This window comes from Bos grunniens, chromosome 19 (genome assembly GCF_055505025.1).
Source record: "Bos grunniens cultivar Pamir isolate PY7600 chromosome 19, Bosgru_T2T1.0, whole genome shotgun sequence".
Classification (NCBI taxonomy): domain Eukaryota; kingdom Metazoa; phylum Chordata; class Mammalia; order Artiodactyla; family Bovidae; genus Bos; species Bos grunniens.
The window spans coordinates 45,339,513-45,365,929 of NC_141183.1; the positions used below are offsets into that span (position 1 = coordinate 45,339,513).

The 26,417-nt window shown below is 40.7% G+C and overlaps 1 protein-coding gene and 1 non-coding gene across 4 annotated transcripts in view; both read right to left on the reverse strand.

Moving 5' to 3' along the window:
- The window catches only part of CRLF3 (cytokine receptor like factor 3), an 87,193-nt gene that overhangs the window by 43,909 nt on the left and 16,867 nt on the right, over positions 1–26,417 (reverse strand). For 2 of the 3 annotated variants that reach the window (XR_015148228.1, XM_086360218.1), the window contains exons 3-7: positions 25,470–25,557; positions 24,171–24,348; positions 22,256–22,478; positions 21,219–21,351; positions 4,821–4,933 (exon numbers count right to left, since the gene is read on the reverse strand). Coding sequence is in view for 2 of the 3 variants with exons in the window: in XM_086360218.1 (XP_086216344.1) it covers positions 4,821–4,933; positions 21,219–21,351; positions 22,256–22,478; positions 24,171–24,348; positions 25,470–25,557 (735 nt within the window). In the remaining variant the exon portion in view is untranslated. Of the gene's footprint in view, positions 1–2,301; positions 3,771–4,820; positions 4,934–21,218; positions 21,352–22,255; positions 22,479–24,170; positions 24,349–25,469; positions 25,558–26,417 lie in introns of those variants that run through there. The other variant, XM_086360216.1, reaches the window with a different exon arrangement.
- On the reverse strand, positions 16,986–17,116 carry LOC147352509 (small nucleolar RNA SNORA30/SNORA37 family). The gene has a single exon (XR_015148492.1). It is a non-coding gene; the product is annotated as a small nucleolar RNA SNORA30/SNORA37 family (small nucleolar RNA).

The window sequence follows — 26,417 nt, forward strand, 5'->3', positions numbered from 1 at the left end:
AATACTGTTTTTGTCTTTTAAGAAGAGAAGTACTGTTCTTAGTTCAGAAGTACTTATCAGATACCCACATATCAGGAAATGTTGGGTAGGAAGTACATCCCAGACTTTTGGATTTCATAGACCTCTAATATATATTCAAAAAATTTTTGGCATTTTGTCAGGATTTACAAACAAACCCAGCAAACCTGACATCTACTGTCACTTTAATTTTACAGAAGGACACAGTATAAAAAGAGCAAGAAACTTAAATTTCAGAATAAAGGATAGTCTTCCAAAGAGAACAAATTTAGATTTACCAAAAAAAATCACCGAGACTGGACTTTTAGTTACTTTGGAGTGGTTACTCCCAAATCTGCCTTCATAATAATAATTTCATTTCGTAAAAAATGTGAGCTCCACTAATACCAATTGAATCAGAATTTCTGCTATTTTTAAAAGCTCTCCAGGAAATTCTAATGTGAGGCCAGGGTTGAGAATAACTTGCTATGAAGATACAAAAACTCAAGGAATTTATAATCTAGTGGGTTTAAAGCAGGTATTAGAAACTCATATATCTATAGGGTCAGCTGTCAAATGAGCTACGTAGCTGAGTGTTATACCAAAACCAAATTAGGAAGACAGAACAAAGCAGGGGTCCCCAACCTCTGGGATCTAATACATGATGACCTGAGGTGCAGCTTGTGGAATAGTAGAAATAAAGTGCACAAAAAATATAACGTGCTTGAATCATCCCAAAACCACTGCCCCCAACAGTCGGTGAAAAATTGTCTTCCATGAAACCAGTCCCTGATGCCAAAAAGGTAGGGGACCGCTGGAATAAAGAGAAGATACTACAGTTTTCCAAAGAGGAAAAACATACAACATGCAAATGAAGAGGCACCAGAAGGGCATTAGTTTTCCTGGGAGACCACAGAGCAGTGCATTCAAATTCTGAGAGGGAATGACCGCCAACCTAGAATTCTTTATGAGTCACAGTCAAAGGTAGGATTGAATAAAGAGATTTTCAGCTTTCCATCTCAAAAAATTTACCTCTTGGGCACCCTTTCTCAGCAAATGGAGGAAGTGCTCCACTAAGGTTAAGGAATAATCCGAGAGAGAGAAAGACAGGACACTGAGTGGAGCTGACACTAGTTGATTCATACACGTGTGGAAAGTTCTGAACCTGTTTAAGAGATACCTCAGTGAGTGCGTTACTGTCAATAGTTGTCACAATAGTTTGTTGTCAATAACTGAATAAATTTCACTCCTTGAACTAAATCTTCCATATTTAACCGAGGAGCTAGATGCTTACTCTGCTCCCCTCTACAGGGAAAGCCCTCTGAAGAGATGTATTTACCCTTCATCCCTACTTACTCTTTTATTTTTGTTTTGATATTAAAATCTATTATATAGCTTCAGAATTTATGCTTCTGAGAAGATGGAGTAGCATAATTTTCCCACTCCTGCTGAGGAAAACTAAAAACTATGGGGAAAAATATAATAAAACAAACACAAGAAGACTGACAGACGACCAAGCACCTCAAAACTCAAGGAACTCCACACTGTGCATTCTTAAGGTTTTCGTCGTGTATCCCAGACCTGGGGGCAAAAGACACCAGCAACATGGAAATGTCGACAGACAAAAAAGCCCCAACAAAAACCTGCTCTCTGCAGCCAAGGGACCAGGAAAGGGGCAGCCTAGTAAGACAAACTGATGGCCAACAACCACTCCAGCCAAACACCATCATCCATGTTGGCTGGTGGTGGCCCACAAAAGGACATGTCCACATCAGAACCTATGGCAGCAATTTTACTTGGAAAAAGGGTCTTTGCAGCTATAAGTAAAATAAAGACTTGGAGATGAGATCATCCTGGATTATTTGAGTGGGTACTAAATCCAAGACAAATGTCCTTATAAGAGACAAAAGGAGGGAACTCCCTCGAGGTCCAGTGGTTAGAACTTGGTGTTTTCACTGCCATGGGCCTGGGTTCAATCCCTGGTTGGGGAACTAAGATCCTGCAAGCCTCACAGGGCAGTTGGGGAAAAAAAAAAAGCCCAAGGGAGAAGGCCATGGGAAGACAGAGACAGAGACTGTAGTTACAACGCCTGTGGCCACCAGTAGCTCCAAGGGTGCTCCCCTAGACCCTCTGGAAGGAGAACAGTCTTGCCAATATACATCTTATGTATGTGTATATAACTTATTTATTACTATTATATATACACACACACAGTTAAAAGTGAAGATGACTTTTCTCCCTCTACTTAAAAGATTAAATCTGAATTAATTAAATCTCATGAAAGAAAAAAAAAATACACACACATACCTTTTACTTTTTTTATTTTTGTTTCAGATAGTTGGACGAGGCATCTACATTCTAGCACATCTTCTTAATCACTAAACAAGTGAAAAACAGCTTACTTATATATAAAAAGGCAATGGGAAAAGGTCATGATTGTCTAATAGGGAACTGGAATCCCCCAATAAATTATCTTACAAAAATATCAAACTTGCTTTTCCACTTTTCTACTCTTAAAAATGGAAAAAAAAAAAAAATTTCACATTAAAGAGAAAAGATCTTAGGCTGGTAAATAGCAAGTTAAGATAATCATGTTTACATCCAAGTCCTTCAAATAAATATTTTAAACAAATTTGTTTCCCAAAAAATAGGTCAAGTATTTAGCCTACACTTGTTTGGTCCACTAAAAGACCACTCATGAACTGGACTGCAACTCAGACCCCACCAAGAGCGACATGCGAGTCACTAGGCTGGATACGCACCGGTGCCTATTTCAAACGTGGGACATAGCTATTAATAACACTGCTGTGCATACTACTTCCGTAAGTAGTTTTACCCTGTAAAACCCCTCAAACCTAACTGGGAATGGAGCTGCAAGGAAAGAACAAAAGAAAACACTTTGCCTGTTGTAGACATTTGCTCAGTAATTTTTAAAACTTATCACACTTTTGGGACTTAAAGATTACTGAACATGAGATAAAATTCAATACTGCTTACAAATCCCTGAAGATGAAGAGCATATGCAACACTCCTGTGGAGAACACACAAGGGAGTGTCCGTCACAGCGTACATTATGGCATATTCTGCCTGGTCTAGTCCTGGCTTTTCATTCTAAAGTCTTAAATGGCCTTGGATCTTTAAAAGATGGAGACTTAATAAAAAATGATGTTATGTTGCATTTTTCTGTTCTTACAACCAACTTTAGAAGTACAGTGGAAGGGTTCATAGGGCTTTCTGTATCTCCTCATACTTTAAAAGCCAGTTTGATTTTTATTGTGATGTCATATTCCAATTAACACTATACTAAAAAATAAAATGGACTGCATTGCAACGGTTTTGTCTACCATATTCATGCCTCTTATTGCTGAGATAGTCCAAAAGATATCCCGTAAATAATTTCTGTTTCCAATGGCTTAACTGAGAGATGAATCTAACCATTTTTTAAACCAATGACAACTGGGCTGAGAGGAAAGCTATGTGAAACCCCTGCACACCCAAAGCCAATCATCGGCAAACCTAGAACACCAGCACTTTCCACCCAGGATAGAAAAATGAGCATCCAAAGTAAAGAGAACCACAAGACTGATCGAGTAACCAATCAAACACCACTTCTCTGTTATTTGAGCTAATAGTCACTCGAAGCTTGAAGTTTCCGCCTTCGTTATTATTGGTGGATCCTAGAGTCACAGCTTCAACGTCAAATGTGACAGTGGACCCAGAAGTAACTGCGGGCAACTGATTAGTCATTTCTTTTCCATTTACAAAAACTGCACCTAAAATGTTAAGGTAAAGAGTCATTGACATGTGAGCAGCAACTAAGAATGGAAACAAGATGCTAGATTATTGGTAATGCAGCTAATTTCCTAATTAAAGAAAACATTTTGGAATGCCAACTGGTCAAAGATAATGCAGTTAAATATGTTCATTAACCCCACATTCCCAAGGCAGAAGGAAAAGTTAAAGCTTTAATAACGTTTTAGGCTTCTGGTCCAGGGTTCCACTCTTTTAAAAGAGACCATGAGTTTCCTTCCTGTGGAATAGCAGGACTGTTTCACATGGAATACATAAGGATCCTGTCTACCGACTGTTTGACCCACACCATAAAATATTAACACATCTTGGTAGTGATTTTTAAGTGTGATCACTGTGAAGTAAGGGACCAAAGAACACTATAGATGTAAACTCTCCTCATTTCCCTAACCTATGCTGAATTTATCTTCTCTATGTTGGATTCAGATGACTTAGGCACACGAAATCCAGGAGTAAACTGCCTGGCAAAAAATCTCAGCTCAATCACCTCCACACTAAGTGACTTTAGGCCAGCTACTTCAGCCCCAGCTTCTCTGTGGCTTTTCTCATCTACCGTGTGCTGGGTGTGCCCACTCAGCGCTGGGCGTGCTCCTTTCCAGTTCTTTGTGACACCATGGACTGTAGCCACCAGGCTCCTCTGTCCATGGAACTTCCCAGGCAAGAATACTTGGAGTAGGTTGCCATTTCCGCCTCCAGGGAATCTTCCCAACCCAGGGATCGAACCTGCGTCTCCTGCATTGTCAGGCAGATTCTTTACCACTGAGCCACCTAGGAAGCCCTTTCATCAACTACAAAATGGATATAATGCTACTCCTCACTTCAAAAAGGTGTTAAAGATTAAATAAGGTATTTTTAAAGGGTATAGAATAATGCCTGGTATGAAGCAGTCACAGATATGTCATTAAGACCTAAATTTTTTCATCTTCTGGTATAAACGTGTGATACTGATTCAAATCTTATTATAGTAAATTATACATTTCAAAGAGAATGGCAGTTATTTTCTCCTTACTTACCATTTGTACTAATGCATACTGCTTGATCCCGCTGCAGGGAGTCATATCCATTCTGTTTTTCTGCACACACTCCTATACTGTCTCTTCTGTCTGGTTGTCCCACAGTTTCAACTCTGTCAACGGGGCAGAAAAATCTTTTAAATATTTTTTTAATGTGATCTCTACTAGTTGCTAAGCATAACAAGAGCAATTTCATCACGATTACTCTTAAGAATAGCTAACAATAATTTAGCACTTCTTAAATTCCAGGTCCTGTTCTGAAAACTTTGTGTCTGTATATCTTATCTATAAATCTTCTCATTCAGTTCGTTTTTAACAATCCATGATGTAGGCACTGTTATTATCATACCCAGTTTATACATGAGTAAACTCAGACACAAAAGAAAAAATAAGGTTTAAGAAAAAGGGAAAATAAACTGATCTGATCACTGAGCTGAGTGGTGGAGCTAGGACACGAACTCAGGCATTCTGACTTCAGAGTCCATGTTACCTGTTTAAGGCTATGACAGCATATTTCAGCTCTATGTTCTGGTTCTAGACATATAGAAAATGTGTCATATTTGCTATTATAACGAATGTGATCATCACTTAAACTTTTATTAGGAGAGTCTATGTAATGACTACTGTTTACCAAGCATTTAAAAATAGACATTATCCCTCTTTTAAAACAGAGGATAATATGGTTATGGACATATTCTGGCTGGAGAACTTCATACATAGTAAGTTGAAGCATTTCCTTTTGCGTCTAAGTCTCAAACAACATGTCATCATGTACTTAGATATAATGGTCAACCCACATCCCGATGACCGGGGTCATCTTTCTCTCCATTCCAGAAAGCTAGACTTTGCAAGGACAGAAAAAGAAAAATGAGTGAGGGGCAGCACGTAGCTTTTGAGGGAAGACGTGGTTACTGATACCCAGAGTGGCCTCAAGATGTCTTTCCTTGTGAAATGGCAAACATGGAGTCCATAATAAACATGTGGGTGGGTTTCTGAAGTCATTTCATTTCTAAACCAGCAGTATAAAGGAGGAGGAGAATGACGCCAGCCATACGACAGCATAGTTAAGTCCTAGGACTCATTCTACCGTGGGGACACACACTTTCTAAATGATATACAGACCAAAATACCTTTAGGAGAGTTCCAGAATTCAGTTAAAAAGTCCCAAAGGAGCACACAGCTGAGAACAGCTGCACTGAACTGGCTGAGAAGAGTAATTTCACTTGCCTCATGTCAACCCCTCTTCCAAGCTACCACAGCTCAGAACCAGGCAAGAACAGCCCAGCTCCTGACTTTTCCTTCAGAAAAGACACACAGGAGTGGAGTGTACATCCAACATTCCAGCTCCTTGGAGGGTTTCCCAGAGGACTGGTTTCTGTCATGTCTCATTTGGTGCACTGAAGGAACTGGCAGAGCATGGATGCCTGAATGCTGCCAAGAAAAGTGAGGGGTGGCAGCCTGCAGCCAGTGCTGCAGGGAGGGAGAAGAGCAAGACATCCTTCTGGTGTGCTATCTTTCCACAGGCCAGCTCAAGGGAATGGTATCTGTCTCATTCCCTTGTCGGGAGCCAGCATACTCTGGATGTCTGGGGGCCACTGGGTCCAAGGGAGTGAAGGCACCCTGCGGCTGCAGGACGTGCAGTACCACAAACTGGCACCAGAGGGAGCAAGAGATTACGAGCGCCTGAAAAGCCAGCAAGGCTCTAATTGAGAAACTGCACACACAAACTCAAGGGAAGTCCATTTACCAGGAAGATAGAACAATTATAAACATATACGCACCCAACATCAGAGCACTTAAATATATGCAGCAAAAAACGACAGAACTGAAGGGGAAAACAGTTACACAATAATAGAAGATTTCAATACTCTACTTCAATAGTGGATAGAATATCCAGACAGAAGATCAGTAAGGAGTAGGGGATCTGAGTAACACCGTAAATGATACGGACACTCCTCCCAAAAGCAGACTATACATTCTTCTCAAGCATACAAGGAACGTTCTCCAGGATACAGCACACAGTAGGTCACAAAATAAGTCACACCGAATTCAGGAAGACTGAAATTACACCGTGTTTATTTTCTGACCACAACGGAATGAAACTATAAATTAATGGCAGAAGGGAAACTAGAAAGCTCACGAATATGTGGAAATTAACAAACTTTTGAACAGCCAACGGATCAAAGACAAAATCAAAACGAAAATTAGAAAATGTCCTGATACAAATGAAAACAAAACCAAAACATATAGGATGCAGCAAAAGCACTGAAGAGCAAAGTTGACAGACACATACATCTAAAAAGATACCAGGGACTTTCCTGCTGGTTCAGTGGTTAAAGCCTCTCATTTCCAATGCAGGGGACATGGACTCGATCCCTGGTCAGGGTACGAACACCCCACATACCATGTGGGGCAACCAAAAAAAAGTTTGTGTTTTTTTTTTTAAATCCAATTTCCAAAAAATTTAAATAAAAATTTTTTAAAATATCAGAAAACAACTTACATCTCAAAGAACAAAAAAGAACTAAGACTTAAGTTAGGAGAAGAAAGGAAATAATAATATATTAGAGTAGGAACAAATAATATAGAGACTAGAAAAACAACAGAAAAACATCAACAAAACTAAGAGTTGTTTTTTTGAAATGACTGACAAAGTTGACAGATTCAGCTAGATTAAGATAAAGAAAGACAAGATACAAACAAAGTCAGAAATGAAAGAGGAGACATTACAACTGATACCATAGAAATTGAACAGATTGTAAGAAACGCATAAACAAAATATACCAAGAAATTGGATAATTTAGAAGAAATGGGTAAATTTCTACAAATATACAACCTACCAAGAATGAATCATAAACACACAGCAAATCTGAACAGACTTATAACTAGAAAGGAGACTGGATCAGTAATCAAAAATGTACCAAGACTATCAGTAAACAGCAGCCCTGGACCAAAGAGCCTCACTGGTGAATTCTACCACATGATTAAACAATAAATACAATCCTTCTTAAAGTCTTCAAAAACACTAAAGAGGAGGGAATAGTCAACTACAAACTGGCACTCGCCAGGGGCAGTTGCCATCTACCTCTACAAGGAATTAAATCATGTGCTGCTGCAGCTGCTGATTTTCAACACCCGTGAAAGGGGTTCAGGGAGGAGAGCAGGAACGAGGCATGCTGTGCTCAGGGGAAAACTGGCAGGACAGGTCTTCAGGCAATTAGATATTTTCAGAAGCAGATTTTATGAGCCCAATTCTTGTATCTCCTCATACCTAGAAAAGCACTAAAATCCTTTACGATGATGACTGTTCTTCCTGACTAGCAGAAACCTTCTGCAAAAAAAAAAAAGCGCTTGATTGCATGTATTCCCCTTTCACCAAAATCATACACACTGACCTTTCCCCGCTGCCTCTTTGGAGCAGTTTCTCGGAGCTACCTGAAATGCTATTTCCCAGGCTATAGTCCTCATTTTGCCTCAAATAAAACTTATTTTGCAATTCTCATGTTGTGCAATTTTGGGTTTTTTTTGGTCGACATTTCTAAACTTACAAGGTTAAAATTATCCTGAAACCAGAGTCAGAGGAAGACAATGCAAGAAAAGAAAACTTCAGGCCAACAACTCTGATGACTGACTACAGATGTAAAAATCCTAAATAAAGTACTAGCACTGTTGGTGAGAATGTAAATTGGCCCAGCTACTCTGTAAAACAGAACGGAGGTTCCTCACAAAACTAAAAATAGAGCCACCACATGATGCAGCAACCCCACTCTTGGGCATATATCCAAAAGAAGTCAAGGCACTGAGAGGACACAACTGTACTTCTACAGTGTTCCCGCTAAAGATACACAACCTGAATCTTAACATTCAGGAAACACCAGAAAAACCCAAAATGAGGGATCGTCTATAAAATAACTGACCTGTGCTCTTAAAAAATGCCAATATCATACAATTGAAAAGAGAGAAACTGTTCCAGGTTAATAGACGCTAAAGAGAGACTTCCCCGGTGGCCCAGTGCATGAGAATCTGCCTGCCAACACAGCTGACATGGGTTCAATACCCGGTATGGGAAGACTCTACATGCCTCTGAGCAGCTAAGACCCTGCGCCACGGCTACTGAGCCCAAGTGCCGCAACTGTCGAAGCCCGTGAGCCTAGAGCCTGTGTTCCGCTCGACAGGCTACCACAATGAGAGGCGCAGGCACCTCAGGGAAGAGCAGCCCCCGCTCCCTGCAACCAGAGAAAGCGTGCCACAGCAACGAAGAACAAGCACAGCCAAGAATGAATAAATAACTCAAAAAAAGAAAGCAAGAATCTGCCTGCCAGTGCAGGGGACATGGGTTCAATCCCTGGTCCAGGAAGATCTCACGTGCTGCAGAGCAACTGAGAGCACCCAGAGCCTGTGCTCAGCAACGAGAGAAGCCATCCAACGAGAAGCCCGGGAACCGAAACCAAGGGGGCCCCCTGCTCTCTGCAACGAGAAAGGCCGCTCGAAGCAGCAAAGACCCAGCACAACCAAGAGTAAATAAATAAATGAGGCTAAAGGGACATAACAAATGAATATCACACAGGATCCAAGATCTTTTTCTTTTCCGCAAAGAACGTTAATTGGGACAACTAAATCTAGTAAGCTCTATAGGTTAGATAATAGTGTATCAATGTTAACTTTATGATTTTTATGATCTCTTTTTATGAAATACTCACTGAAAATGATTTGGGAAAAAAAAAGAAAATGATGAAGCAAATGTAGTATTGGGGAATCTGGGTGAAGGCTATTCGGGGGTTCTTTGTACTATTCTTGCAATTCTTCTGTGAATCTGAAAAATCATGCTTATAAAGACTTTAAAAACACACAAATCAGGGACTTCCTTGGTGGTCCAGTGACTATGACTCTCTGCTCCCAATGCAGGGGGTGCCCAGTTTCAGTCCCTGGTCAGGAAACTACATCCCACATGCCACAGCTAAGAGTTTGCATGCTGCAACTAAGACCTGACACAGCCAACTGAATAAATAAACATAAGTATTTTTTAAAATCAAAACAAAAAAACAAAAACACACAGAACACTATATGGATAAATATATATATTATATACATATATATATATAGAGAGAGAGATGAATGTGAGGAACACAAGATACTTCAATTTTATCCCTAACATCTCTAATATTATTTCTCTAAAAAATAAAAACATGCTAATATTATCACTAATAGATGGAGGATAGTAATTATTCATTTTAGTATTGCCTAATGAAGAATCTGGCTTGCCTTAATGCCTGGAAACAATCTCGAAACCACTGGAATGTTCCAAGTGACAGTAGTGTGTCTTCATTACTCATGGTGGGCATCTCAGATCCACCATGCTAATGAGGTGCTCCAGGTGGGTCCCTAGATAGTTTGTGCTAACACGACGACTCAGGACGGGAACAAGTCACCCCAGAAAGATCAAACATATGATCACAGGGTTGAGGCTCTGAGCAAAGGGATGTCAGTCCAATCTCCCAGATGTGTGTGTGTGTGTGTGTGTGTGTGTGTATGCTCAGTTGTGTCTGACTCTTTGCAAACCTGTGGACTATAGCCCGTCAGGTTCTGCTGTCCATGGGATTTTCCAGGCAAGAACATTGTGTTGGTTACCATTTCCTTTTCTGGGGGATCTTCCCAAGTCAGGGATTGGGAAGACTGGGTCTCCTGCAATCAATAAAATCCCAATAAAAACTCTGGACACTAAAGGCTGAGTGAGCATTCCTGCTTTGTAATACTCTGAGTATTGTTATTGCAAAGTCTTGCATCCCTGAAATGTATGCTTTGGTCTGGAACCCCTCACATCTCGCCCTGTGAGTCCCTCTCTCTGGCAGGTTCTGATGTGTATCCTCCTGCTATATTAACACTGTTATCATAAGTGAAGTGCTTTCCTAAGTTCTGTGAGTCATGCCAGCAAATTATAAAACCTGAGCGTGGTCATGGAAACCTTGGAATTTGTAGCCACCTATGTAGTTAGAAGTGAGGATGGGCCCTGGGGACCCCTGAGCTTGCAACTGGTATCTTTTGGTGCACTGTGCTCTCACTTGAGTTTGGCCAGCTCATTTCAAATGTACATTTTTTCCTGTGATTAAACTTCTTAAATGAATAATTAACTCAAATTTTCTTGAAATAAAGTATGAGTTAAAACTCAAAAGCAGAAAGTTGCTGCAGAGCACAGGAAGCTCAACCCAGTGCTCTGTGGCAGCCTAGAGGGGTGGGATGGGGAGGGAGGTGGGCGGGAGGGGACATAGGTATACTTATGGCTGACTCATGATGACGTATGACAGAAACCAACACAACACTGTAAACCAATTATCTTCCAATTTAAAAAAAAGAAACTCAAAGCAGTAAGAAAAAAAACATCTTGGGAAGAAAGGAAAAAAAAACTCTTAATTTGAATAAATCACAAAACTGTTCCTAGAAACATTCTGCATGAAAACAGCATTTGATAAACAACACAAGGCTGCCATTAAAAGCTTACAAAAATTTCTTTGAATATAAAATGAACCATGAAAATAAAGAGCTAATTTTCCTGAAACCCAGAATTATTTTCATAGCTCACTAAGAAACAGAATGTAAATTTAGCATCTTTGAATATTTTTTCGGGGTGGGGGGGCATACCACACAGCTTGCAGGATCTTAGTTCCCCAGCCAGCAAATGAATCCGGATCCCCAGAACGGAAAGCACTGCATTCTAACCACCGGACTTTCAGGGATTCCTAACATTTTTGAATTTTTAAGTTGCAAGACAAGTAATCAGGACATCATATCCTAAAAAAACTATTTGAATGGTTCTCTCACACAAACAAGTCCTATTAAAAAAAAAACAAAACTTTCCTATAAATCATCCAAATATAAAAAGTATATAAAAAAGACAAATGGCATATAAAATAATTGATGGCAGGGTACAGTGACCTCAGAGATACAATTAACTTAAAAAATCAACTTATGTACAAATTAGCAGGAGGGCATCCACTGCACAGAATCATGTAGAAAGTTGCAGAGGATAATTGTTCTCAAAGATAGAGTATTCTGAGAAAGAACATGGTTCAGAACAAAAAGCAGCAAGGTTGACAGCAAAAAGAACGCTAAACCTATTACTCCGCACTTTGGCTAACTGGGAAAAGCCTCAGAACCTCACATTTCCTTCTTCCCACAGTGGACACCTGGAGCAAAGGTCCAAAAATCCAGTTGTTTGGATAATATATCCAAATATATTATGGAAAGTATCCAACTTTATGATAAATATAAGAAAGAGAAGAAGAATATTATCATGGCCTACAGCTACAGGTTAAAACAGTAACACTTAAGACTGACAAGGATGCAGCAACAGCAGTCAGGACCCTCACACACTACTGGGAAGACTGCAAGGACTTCCAGGAACACAGCCAGCTGGCCTGTGTGTCACCAACGGGAATCTAGCCCAAGGAACAAATAAGCCATATGTTAACAAAGAGGGTCAAGGCACAGCTTGACTTGTCAGGGGAAAAAAAAGAGAAAAGGGATGTCTTATCAAGTCATGGAAGACAAGGATTTTTTTATATAGAAATATATTCCTTACTATACAAATACTAAAATAGCTTTTATCCTCTCTTAAAATAAAACTGATTATCTTATTATTATTGTAAAAATTGAAAATCTTCCAACAAAGAAACTCCTAGGATGGCGAATTCACTGGTGAATTCTACCAAACATTTAAGGAACAATGCCAATTCTCACAGACAGTTCTGAGAAATAAAAGAGGAAGAATGATTTCCCATCTCACTCTATGAGGCTGGCAATTACCCTGATACCAAACTCACTGTAAGAAAAGAGACAGATATCTCTCTTGTGAAGAGATGTAAAAATCCTCAAAAAATTAATAAAAGCTAAATTTACAGCAATATATACAAAAGAAGAACACATAGTCAAGTAGGGCTTCTCATGGGAATGCAAAGCTGATCCAGTATTTAAAAATCTATCGCTGTCATCATATCAACAGAAGACAAACCATATTATCTGATTAGTTATATAAAGATAATATGACAAAATTAAACATCCATTTATACATAAAGCTCTCAGCAAAGTAAGAATAGAAGGAAACTTCCTTAACCCGATAGAGGGTATCCACAAAAAACTTAGAGCTGGCATCATACTAGCACCTTATTCCTAGATCTGGAATGAGACAAGGATGTCTACTTTCAGCGCTGCTGCTCAGAATTACACTTCCTAGCATGTGTAGTAAGACAAGAAAAAAAATGACAAAACACTGATGGAAGGCATTTTTTAAAAAATTAAATGAAGATGGGAATTCCCTGGTGGTCCAGTGGTTAGGACTCTGCCCTTCACAGCTGCGGGACTTTGATCCCTGTTCGAGGAACCAAGATCCCACAGGCCAAGCAGTACTGTCGGAGGGGAAAAAAAAACCTAAAAAGGGTGACTTTCAGATTTATATACCTGAGTTCTCTTCACCGGTGGCTGAGACGGTGAAAAAAAATCTGCCTGCAATGCAGGAGAAGACCTGGGTTCGATCCCTAAGTCGGGAAGATCCCCTGGAGGAGGAAATGGCAACCCACTCCAGTATTCTTGCCTGGAGAATTCCATGGACAGAGGAGCTCTCGTCAAAGGCTGCTTACAGACCACTGTCCACTGTCACCAAAAGACACAGCCCCTGCTTCGTAAAGTGATGCACTCTGACTGCCCTGGAGATTTGTTACACCTTTTCTCTCTGCTTCCTCAGGAACACTCAAGCACTGTTCTGTCCTGGCCATCATAGTCTTGTGGGGTCTTCTTTTGGGACTGAATATCTGGAGATTCTGAGGTTGGCCAGCAAATATCATGACTTCCTGCCTAGTTGTGTTTTTATGAAGTCTTTACAGCTAATTTGGAATTTGAGTTTTCTGTATTACTTAGTTCTATTGAAAAAGCACTTCTGGGTTCCCCCACCTCTTTCATTCCTCCAAAAAGTTTCCAGAAGTGGAAAGAATTCAGAACTAAGGTACTGCTATGCATCTACTCGAGAAGGCAATGGCACCCCACTCCAGTACTCTTGCCTGGAAAATCCCATGGACAGAGGAGCCTGGCAGGCTACAGTCCATGGGGTCGCCAAGAGAAGGACATGACTTAGCGACTAAACCACCATGTTAAAACCTCTGAAGTTGGACTTCCCTGGCAGTCCAGTGGTTAAGACCCACACCTCCAATGCAAGGAGTACACGTTCGATCCTTGGTCAGAGAACAAAGATCCCACATGTTGCACAGTGCAGACAAAAAAAAAAAAAACTAAAAAAAAAAAACCTCTCACTAGTATCTTCAGCCTGGTCTTCTCCACTTAACTCCACACTTGTATATTCACTGTCCACTCCACATCTTCACTTAAATGTCTTATAAGGAAATTAATTTGTGAAAGAACAAACTGATATTCACCCAGAAACAGGTTCCTCAAAAGGCCTCACCTACTTCAGTAAATGACAATTCTACCCTAAGTTACTTACTCCGAAAACCCGGAGGTTACACTTTTCTCATACCCTACAACCACTTGTCAATAAATCCTGTCAGTGCTTCCTTCAAAATAAACCCAGATTCTGACCACTTATCACTAACTTCTGGTCCAGGTTGAGCTGTCAACAAGATTAACCCTTTAATGCTGAGCGCAGCTTTTCCCTCATTTCTGGTTAACATTTTTGCCCCTCCTCTCCAGCCTCCTAACTGGTCTCCAGGCCTTCACCACTTTCCAGACTTCTTTCCACCCAGCAGCCAAAACCACCTGTAAAACGCACATCAGATCACCTCATTCATCTGCTCAATGTCCTCCAATGGCTTCCTGTCACATTCTAGGTCCAAGCGGAGAGAGACCTACGGGGCTGGACTGCCAGGATCTGAATCTCAGGATAACTATAAGAATCTGTACACGGAACTCCCTGGTGGTCCAGTGGTTAGGACTCCACGCTTCTACTGCAAGAGGCACAGGTTCCATCTCTGGTTAAGATCCCACATGCCTCACGGTATGAATCCCCCCCAAAAGAATCTGTACAACCTCAGGCAGGTGGTTTAATCTTTTTACACCTCAGTTTCCTCATCTATATAACATTTCTACCTCCTGAGCATGTAATGAGGATTTATAGACATTAACTCATTAAATTCTTCAGAACTAAGAATATCCTACTTTTCTGGGGCTCTCTCTATGTGCCTGTCTCTATTAACTCCATTTATAGCAATTACTTCCTGTTCTCCATATTTTCCCTCCTCCATATCTTTGGTTCTTGCTTTATTTCCCTACCTGAACTGTCCTTTCTAACTCTGAGATAAAGCCTTCATCATCCCCTCATCTAGAAGTAAATTTCCCTTCCCCTATATCTCACAGCATTCAGGATTTTTTTTTTTTTAAGGTTTGACTGTCTAATCATATTTTTTTAATGGTGCTACGGTGCTACCAGTTTCTTTATTTTTAGCCTCGCTGAACGGCATGTGGGATCTTAGTTCCCTGACCAGAGATCGAACCCATATCCTCTGCAACGGAAGCATTGGAAGTGCACAGTCTTAGCCACGGAACCACCAGGGAAGTTCCTCAGAATCTCTCTTATCCTAACTTATAAACTATTAGCCAAAGGTTCTTGTTTTTTCTTTTTTTAAAAACTTTGCATTCCCAACCATACCAAATAGTGTAAATACCATCAGAGTGGAATAAGCGTTGAATGAAATGGTCAGCATCATTCAGAAAGACCTCAGGTGAGCAAGAGAACTGTCCTTACATTTTAGAAAAGCAGTTTCAGACAGAGATATGGATAGGAAAAAAGTATAAGAAATATTCCTCAGATTATCTGTAAGGAATGGTTATAACTCCTTGTGAACATCCCAAAGCAGATATGATTCCATGATTTCATGTCATCCTCTCTCTACAAACAAACTAAAAACTACAGAATCCTTAGTCTACTTAGGAACCACCTGTCTTATCTCATCCAAGTCTATAATAAAAGGTCTGTGGGGAAAACTTCTGTCTGACAACATACCCCACACCTGTAATAAGACACAAGCTTCACCCGGAAAGAACTACACATCAAGCCTCCAGAGGGGATCACTCTAACAAAACAGAAAACACCAGCAAAGCTGTATTCACCTGGGACAGGGCACTGTCTCAATAAAAGAAGAAAGTGATAAGGTTTCAAAGACCCTATAGTTAAATTAACTTCCTAATCCTAGTAGAGATTATGCCCAGCTGGGATTTTACCAGATAAAATTATATTAGACTGAGATTTTTGTTTTTTTTACGATATGAAGAGGTAGTAATTAGTATTAAAGATACACTTGGTAATGACAGAGACCAAGCTTGTACAGAAAAATAGAGATCTCCTCCAGCTTAAATTCATTCAGCAAAGGTAATGCTAATGTTCAAACAAGGCAAGCATTAAACCAAATGCACATATTCCAAGAAACCCCTTTCTAACAGCTACCAACCATGGCATTTCTAACAGAAAGCCCCCAGATTCATTGATATTTCCTCCATCAAGCAGCAGTCTAGGGACTTCCCCTGGTGGTCCAGCAGTTAAGACTCTGCACTTCCACTGCGGGGGGTGAGTCTGAGTGCTGGTCAAGGAAGGTCAACCAAAACAACAAAAAAAAAGCAGGCTCTAAGGATCTCCCTGACGGTCCAGTAGTTAAGACTGGGCAGCGGGCACGGGTTTGATCCCTGGTTGGGGAACTAAGATCCCACTTGTTTCAAGGCACGGCAAAAAATATCAATAAATAAGGCAGGGTCTACGTCTCCTCCCTGGGATCTGGACTCTGTGAGCAGTTGAGCAACAAAGCATGGCAGAAATGATGCTGGGTTAGTCTCCAGGCTCGACCTTAAGAAGCTCTCAGTTTCTATTTCCTACCTCTTGGGATGCTGATTCTTGGAACCCAGCCAGCAGGCTATGAGCAGGCACAGGCAGTCCACAGAGAGGCCCCAGGAGCCAGAATCAACCTGCCAGCCATGTCAACAGGTCATCTTGGAAGTCGATCCACCATCCTTGGTCAAACCACCCCAGCTGACTCCACATAAGCAGAGATGAGTTGTCCTTGCCATACTCTGCGAACTGTAGTTTCCTGAGCTAAATAAGTGACTAGAGTTGTTTAAGTTTGGGGGTGGCTTGTTACACAACAATAAGTAACTGGAACATGACTTCCCCCCTCGTCCCGTCCCATTGATTGACAGTCGCCACTGACACAGTCCCAGGGCAAGGATATAATCAAGGGTTGTCAATTTCAGTACCAGCTACCAAAACCTGGCCACACTGCCTAGGGGAGGACCTGTGAAAGTGCTAGTGGAACTTTACTTTTTGATGTTCTTGGAAGAAAAAAGTTAACAAAAAATAGCCAGCTGATTTACCACTCGATTTACCACATCATGTTACTTGTGAAAGGCAGGGTAGCACAGTGGTTAAGAGCACAGACTGGGGTGAGACGCTCAGGATTTAAATATTGATGAGTCAGTCTCTCTCTGCTCTCATTTCCTCATGGGGAAAGAGAAAGACAGTAACCTCCGAGGCTACCAGGATAAGGAAGGCTGTTAAAAGGAAGATTTTTTTTTTAATTAATTTATTTAATTGGAGGATAATTTCTTCACAATATTGTGGTTGTTTTAGCCATACATCAACATGAATCAGCCATGTGTACAGTATGTCCCCCCATCCTGAACCCCACTCCCTCCCCACCCCATCCCTCTGGGTTGTCCCAGAGCACCAGCTTTGAGTGCCCTGCTTCATGCATCGAACTTGCACTGGTCACCTATTTTACATACGGTAATGTGCATGTTTCAATGCTATTCTCTTAAATTATCCCACCCTCACCTTCTCCCACATAGTCCAAAAGTCTGTTCTTTACACATCTGTGTCTCTTTTGCTGCCTTGCATATAGGATCGTCATGACCGTCTTTCTAGATTCCATATTTTTTTTTTTTTTACAGCACAGCATACGGGATCTTAGTTCCCAATCAGGGACGTACTGGAGCCCCCTGCAGTGGAAGCATAGAGTCTTAACTACTGGACTGCCAGGGAAGTCCCCGTTTTTATTTATTTTTTAATAAATATATATGTATTAGAGAACCAAAATCAGCTTCTATTACTCACATGGCAACGTCGTCAAGTGCTGCAACAATACCAACACTCCAAGGTCAACTTTAGCCACACTTCCCTCCAAACTGAAAAAGCCCGGTAGGGTGGAGAACATACAAGCTTACACCACCACCTCCTCTCCAAACACTATCCAGGCTCAGAAAGCTCATTATAGATGGACTCAGTAGTATCCAACTCTTTGTCACTCCATGGGCTGTACCCTGCCAGGCTCTTCTGTCCATGGAATTTTCCAGGCAAGAATATTTGTTGTTGTTTCCTCCTTCAGGGGACCTTCCCGACCCAGGGATCAAATTCCCATCTCCTAAATGGGCAGGTGGATTCTTTTACCACTGAGTCACCTGGGATGCCCTCATTATAGGTAACAATTGCAAAAAATAAAGTTTAAAAAATTAAGCACTTCGCCAAACATTTACAGCAACCGTGGAAGACTACTCTCCCTCTGGGCTTCCTTGGCATTGGGCAAAGCAAGGCTATTTGCAACAATAGGGCATAAGCTGACTATGACAATGCTTACAGGAGAAATGAGGATTACAAAGTTCCTTTATTCACAAGTAACCAAGAATTATTAAATAATTTTCTGAACTAAGACAAAAGTCTCACCATCAAAGAAAATTTTCTTCTTCCCAGATATGCTCTTATAAAAATGAGATTTCTCAATATCCCAGATTCTTTACTTAATATTAAACTACCAATGCATAGAATATATTCTCAGGGCTCAAGTCTGAGTAACAGTGATATTCTGAGATATTTCTACACACTTTACAGATCAGCAAATATTTTATCAGACTAAGGGAAGCTAAAGAAAGGAGGTGGTAGAGAAGAGACAGTAAAAATATGGTTTAAAAAATAGTATAATCGGGAAATTTTAGAAGCAAGGGAAGGCAGGAATATTCAAGACAGGAAGTCAGGGAGTGGCCGGGAAGGAGGGGACCCGGGCATCACCTGAGGCTGGGCTGGAGAGACTGTTAAGAGCTGGCCAGTAACAGGTTTCTTTGACATCAGCAGCTCGAAGCATTTCAGAAACTTCAGCATAGACTGGGTTGAGCCACAGGACAGGGCCTGCAGGAGTATAATCACCCCTCTGACTATGAAGTCCTTAAAAAACTAGATAAAGTTTACCTTTATTCAAGTAGGCGTATCTGCCTGCGCCCTCCCCCCAAACACAAGACGGTGCCCCCAACACAAACACACCATTCACATCTTCTGCCGTCATGGCCAATGACCAGCATTACTTTAAACAACAAAAGAAAACATTTTCAATCCACATTCAAAGGAAAAATGACAAAAATGCAAAGGTCTGACTAAGGTAATACTGAGCTTAACTGTCAGTTAATCACCTGCCAAGAGGGGCCCAGTCAAGCACCTTTGGAGGAGGAAGGAGGAGCTAATGGGTTAGGCCAACTGTCAGGCCACAGGCTGCAGAAAGGAGGTGGATGCAAATCAATGTGTAATTTCTAATGTCGTAACCTAAAAACATTTATTGAATGACTTAAGAAATAAACCTAAGTAGGTCATCTATTGGCCGGGTTCCCCTGGGTTCACAGAGGAAGAAGTTACCGGTAGAAGAGCATCCGATCACCATCACCAAGCGAGAAAAGTCACAGAAGACGGGAAAAGAAGAGAGCTAAGGATATGGAGAAACTGTACATTTCCACCCTCTGGCATGAAAAAGACTAACAAGAAGCAATATCGCTGTTTGTTGTTTAGTCGCTAAGTCGTGTCTGACTCTGCAACCCCATGGACTGTAGCCTGCCAGGCTCCTCTATCCATGGGATTTCCCAGGCAAGAACACTGGAGTGGGTAGCCATTTCCTTCTCCAGGGGATCTTCACAACCCAGGGATCGAATTCAAGTCTCCTACATTGGCAGGAGAATTATTTTCCTGCCACAGGGAAGCCCAAGAAGCAATAAAGACCAGTGTTAAAATCATGGGACCCAGACTGACTGGGTTCAAATCCTAGCTTTGCCATTTACTAGTTGTGTGACCCTGGGTAAGTGACTGGACTTCCCTGTGCCTCAGTATCTTCATCCATAAAATGGGTAACTAAACCTATTTCATTGGGTTATGAGAAGCAATAAGTGAAATGCTTAGAATAGCACCTGGCACATGGTAAATGCAACTTAAAACTGCAATATTACACTGATTATTATTCTTATTATGAGCTGAGATATCTGGCCTGAACCTATTAACTCAGGAAGCCCTGTCATTATACAGAAGTCCCTTCTGCTCAGAAGACTCACTAATGGGAATATCTCTATCAACAAGGGACATAAGCAGAGAAGAGATTTGTTAGTTCAGAAAACTGATTACCCGGGGAATAACTAAGTCGATGTTAGGTACTAGACTCCTTACTTCTCTGTCAGTATTTTTCTGGTTATTAAGTCATTCTTTCATTGTAACGTAAGGGGCAAGGGGAGGTGTCAGAAATGAGACAAAGCATAAACTAGTGCATTCTGATCATGCTGACGGTTCAAATGACTTGGCTGGTGGAGAACATGGCAACATTAGCTTAGAGAAAACTTTCAGATACTCTCCATGCCTTATACAAGAGACTGAGAACAAGAGTAACCCGGAACAAGCATTCACAATAAAATCCCACGATTCTCACGACTTAAAACCTAGAGGAGAGCTTGCTACACTGAGGGGTGTATGGTGAACATCAGGCGAGCTTTACTTTCCTCAATCAAAACTGGGCTTTGGTTCTCAGGAAAAGTTATTTAGAAACAGGACTACAGAGAATGTATCTCAGCAAACATGAAAACAAGGAAAAGGGAATTTTTCTAAGACAGGGAGCAATGGGTGAAGAAATAGAAAATAACTGGTGGCAGGAGAGGCTTGTTTTCCACTTTATTTTACAAAGACTAAACATATATACCACATGTATCTACACACAGTACGTTTCCTTAGGCTGTCTTTCACTGAAACCTGCTCTTTTGGATTCACAAAGGAAAAAAAAAATTGGGGACCTCTGAATTTTTAAGATGGACTTTTGAGAGATATTCTGTTTATCTCTATTTACCAGGAGGAAAGAAGACCTAAACACCATGGTGCACTATGTTATCAAGCAAAGGAAGGCATTTTAAACACTTTATCTCACTTCATGCTCATAATAACCCTATGACTACATATGAGAAAAGCGAAGCAAAGAGAAATAAGGAAATGGCTCCAAGGTAATACTGCCTAGAAATGACAGAATAAACTCAGGACTCTTTAGACCAGAAGCTCCTGGATGCTCTGAGTACTTCCCGCTACTGCCCAAGGCCTGAGAGTCAGATCTTTTAATATCCACTTGCCTGAATGTTAACGTCTGCCCACAGAAGTAAGTGGGCGCGCTGGAGTAGAGAACACCGGACGACTCGGCATCGTTACGAAGTGCTATGTTTCTCCGACTGCTCAGGCTGTACCCCTCAAAGCCAGCTGTCCACTCTTTTTAAAAAGCAAAAGATATTGAAAACTGTTAGAATCATTTGGGGAAAACCTTCGACACAGATATATTAAATAAAACTTGGAAGTGGAAGACGCCACTCTTAGGAGTCATGGGCAAGTTCAATAAAGGGAAAAATTCAGTGATAGGGTGTCATGGTTAATCCTACATACCACAAAGATTTTAGTCTCTTCTTGCACATTTGTGGCAAGGAAGATCAAACAAGCATTATCCCTTACTACTCAATAAAATCATGTTTGAGCTTATTCCAACCTAAAAGGTAATTAAGAAATGAGTCTAAATATTTTTAAAAAGTAATACGAGAGATCAATTTCAAATCATAAGACTTTTTTTGAAAAAAAAAAAAAAAAAAAAAAAGCCCCTAGTAAGATATACATTGAAGGTTTGGGTTAAATACTGCAGTCTTCTAAGGCAATATTTACAAACCTTTGCTTTTAGGGACGTTTCTACTCCTATCTGGCACTACTTGGGGAACCTCGTGTGCATGCATGCTCAGTCGTGTCTGACTCTTTGCAACCCCGTGGACTGTAGCCCACCAGGCTCCCCTCTGTCCATGGGATTCTCCAGGCAAGAATACTGGAGTGGGATGCCATTTCCTACTATAGGGGATCTTCCCAACTCAGGGATTGAACCCACATCTCCTGCATTGGCAAGCGGGTTCTTTACCACTTGAACCACCTGGTTAGCCCATTTGGGGATGAATGAAAATTTATCAAAATCCACATGAAATAATCTGAGCAGGAAGTAAAAGATGTGTCTCATGTCATTCTCCATCAATTCAGGGTCTATCCTTAGGAAAAAGGGTTGTCAGTGGGCTGCCTTTTAGCAAAGAATACAAGTCTTCATACATAGGAAAGTTTCAGGAGTAAGAGGGCAACGGCATACCATGCGGCACCAGTGTGGAATGACCGATCTGGGGGACGCTCCACGGACTCCACTCCTGTCGGCCGTCTCCTCGGGCGCAGACTCTGAACTGATAATCAACGTTGGGGTCTATGTGCAACACAATGAATTCCGTTTCAGAGCCTACATATACATCCTCAAAATGATTGGAAGTACATTTACGGAACTGGAGCCTGTAATCTTGGGCGGTAAAGTCGTCATCCACCTGGGGAGAAAGGCTTTATGTTAGGCAGAAGTCAGAGAACAACTTCTCTCAGCATTACAACCTAACTCTGAATGGGGGCCTTTGGGACTGAGCAAACAGGCCCATATGCTGAATATGAGCTGGTCTCAGGAAGCTCAGAGAAAATATGACATCATTATTTCCCTTCTTTTCCTTACTGAACCATGTGTTTTTATTTTATTTGGTTTTTTTTTGGTGCACTGAGTCTTCATTGAAGCACTTGGATTTAGTTGCCCCTAGACATGTGGGATCTTAGTTCCCCAACCAGGGATTGAATCTGCATCCCCTACACTGGCAGGCGGATTCTTAACCACTGGACTGCCACAAGTCCCTGAACCACGTGCTTTATAACCCCGGTGTGATATGAACAGATCTGCTTCCTTTGAAGTATCGATGTGTTTCCTACACAATAAAGCCCAAGATAAGACAGTCAAAATTCAAAGACAAGCATCCCACAACTACATTATTCATGTAACTAAGAGAGAGGTAATATCTGAAATATATAAAGGACTTTGTAAAATGTAATATGTAAAACTTATAAAAGAAAACAAGGCAGCCAGCAAGGGAAATGCATAGAAGACACGAGTCAGTGTTTTACAGAATAAGAAATATAAGCAGCTGAAAATATATAAAGATATGCAGCCTAACTTGTAGTATGGAAAATGCAGTCAAAATCCACCATGAGGTACTACACTGGCAAAGATATAAAGTCTGACAATGCCAAGTACCGGTGAAGATGCAGAGTAAGAGGCATGTGTACACCACTGGGAGAAGGACACTCGGGGACAATCACTTTGGGAAGAGTTTGGTTATCTCCTGGTAGAGTATAGATCTAATATGCTACCTCATAGTTTTACAGCTAGGTATATACTTTAGAAAATCTTAAATGTGTATGCAAGAAAGCATGAATAATAATACTTATAACAAAAGAACTGACAGGCAAAAAAAACCAGAAATACAATAAGAGTCTTTGTTTTGAACCAACAGAAGTATCTACTTCTTTCTTCTGTACAAAGGCTTCATTTTTAAAATTTCATTAAAAACAATGAAAAGAATAAAAAATTAATCAAAAACAAGAAAAACAATTTTGTAACAAAAGTAAAAATCCCATTTAAGAAAAGTTTCCAGAAGCTGACCACCCACCTCTGAATGATGTATTTGTCAACAGCCAAGATATTATGACTCACTTGGACATGGTTTTTATCTAAAATATGGTAATTCACATGCATAATATGACTTATCACATGCTTAATATGACCAATACACAAAATTCTTGGTAATGCTGAGAGTGTGGGGGAAAAGAACATACTTTTGAACTTTTATTTCAGAGGTACTAGTTCAATGTTGAACAGAAAAATATCCAACAGCCAACATTCACTAATACCTTCTGAACTTTTCTAATAAACAGAAATGGGAGCAATTCTCAACTCACCAAGTTACGTTTGGGAAATGTGTGATGGCAAACGTTTTGATACAGAGATTTTAAAAAGTACCTTCAAAACTGTTCATCTCAAAGCAACAGCTAGTTCAAGTTCCCTATGACCTTAATTGTAAAGCAAAAGGCACTTTTGTTCACGCAGAGAAGAAAACAGTAACTAATAAAAAAAATTGTAAAGGCCCCTAAAACTCAAATTCATAATGCTGAAGCCACTTCTACAGTTCTGAATTACATACCTTACACCACCGTACGATGATGCCTCCAGGTTTCTCTATCAATTCTTCTATCTGTACCGGTGGGCGAGATGCTACCGTTCCATGTTTAAAAATATGGTCTTTCACTATGTTAAGAATTGAGTCATCCAATTGAGCAGATAAGCAAGGCACGTCAACTAGTAAAGGCACTTCTGGTAGGCTGAGGAAAGAAAGCTCATGTTTATGAGACTTTTAACCAAGAGTTAAAAATACAAGGGAGTATAGCTTTTAAAATTGCATATCACTATGTTGTAGTGGGCTTCCCTGGACGCTCAATCGGTAAAGAATCTGCGTGCAATGTGGGAGACCTGGGTTCAATCCCTAGGTTAGGAAGATTCCGTGGAGGAGGGCATGGCGACCCACTCCAGTATCCTTGCTTGGAGAATCCCCATGGACAGAGGAGCGAGCCTGGTGGGCTACAGCCCGCGGGGTTGCAAAGAGTCAGACATGACTGAGCAACTAAGCACAGCACACGTTGTATACCCCAAAACACATACAACACTGAAAATCAACTATACATCAATTTTTAACAAATTAACAAAGAATATTTTATTTGTCATTTCACTTATTTATTTTTTGACTCAAACGTGTGGCTTGTGGGATTTTAGTTTCCCAACCAGGGGTTGAATCCAGGCCCTCAGCAATGAGAGAATGAAATCCTAACCAGTGCACAGCCAGGGGCTTCCCAACAAGCAACATTTTCAATCAGTCACATGCTGTAAGGACGCAGGAGCCGCTGGTAAATAATGCTAATGGCAGTGGGGGATGAAAAGGGATAGGATCACAACTGTCAAGTTTATGTCAAAAGATTTGGTTTACTGAGTTGTGACTCAATTTTCTTTGTTTCAACTGAAGTACAGTTGCTTTACAGTATTGCATTAATTTCTGCTGTATGGCAAAGTGATTCATTTACACATACTACATGCATTCTTTTTTATATTCTTTTCCATTGTGGTCCATCATTGGTTATTGAATACAATTCCCTGTGCTAAACAGCAGGACCTTGTGGTCTGAGCCATGACTCAGTTTTAATGATATGTCCAGAATTTTTAAAATTTAATGATTCTCTTACATGTTAGGATTGAAGAAAATCTGTAGTAGTTCTATTTCATAGATTACAATCCCGACTATTCCACACTAGTAATACTGGTAATGGGTAGTGAAACTTTGAAAAATATACTATCTCCTTGAATCATAATTTTTAACAGGAAAAAGAGGAGAGAGGGAGAGAGAGAGAAAAAAAAGAAAAGCAGTTTAAGCCCAAGAGACACGCGCTCTCACCTGTCCAGCTGGATGTGCGAGGCTTTCTTGGTAAAGCTCCAGAGCTTTTCATTCTGTTCTCCTATACCTCCCCGAATGGCGAGCTCACCTACAATCAGGGATAAGAGAACCAGTACAGGAAAAACGGTCACCTGTGTTAGGTGGGTCTCCGCATCTCTTGAAAACGATTCTTATGTGATGTCACAAATTCCCCAAAAGCAAGTGTAGGAACTATTTCAGCAGTGACTTTAAAGTGAAACACAGAGGAACAGGGTACATGGTGGCTGCATTCTGCCAGAGATGAAAGATTCTGCTCTGCAAGTGGAAACCTGGTTTATCAACCAAGTGTATGGCCAGGTCCCCAGGGACCCTGTCCTTCCGCAGCCCTAAAGAACACTACCAGAACGGTTTTCTGTCTGACTGTGCCCTGGAGTCACTCAAGTGTTTTGAGACCACATAACAATGACCCCACCCCTCACCAAAAGGAAAACAGAGGCATACTAACACTGCTTCAGAATCCTCACAATTCCATAAATAAGTTTTTATCCCTTGGGAAGGGAAAGGAGGAAAAAGTTTGAAATTTAAAAATATTTCTGAAGTATAAAAAAAAAATTTAGCAGCAGATGCTGTAACAAACATGTATGTGCCTCAAAGGATTTTATTTTCTAAAATAAAATCACTGGTTAGGCCTCATGCTGATGGGTACACACTCTTGACCTGTGCTGAACTGCTGCTGAGTCTGTTTCCAAATGCTGAGCCCCCAGGGAAAGACATTCTGCAGTCCTGCTAAAAAGAATTTTCTCAAACGCACTGTTATGGTCAGTGGCAAATAAACACTTGTCCTTGAAGAGAAGCTGGAAGTGGAATCAGCATGTACACATAACACTAGTACTATATTCTAAGTGAGACCAGAAAGGGGACTGACTTCTGGCTGAAGTGACAACTTGCGAGCCATACACACTTTTTATT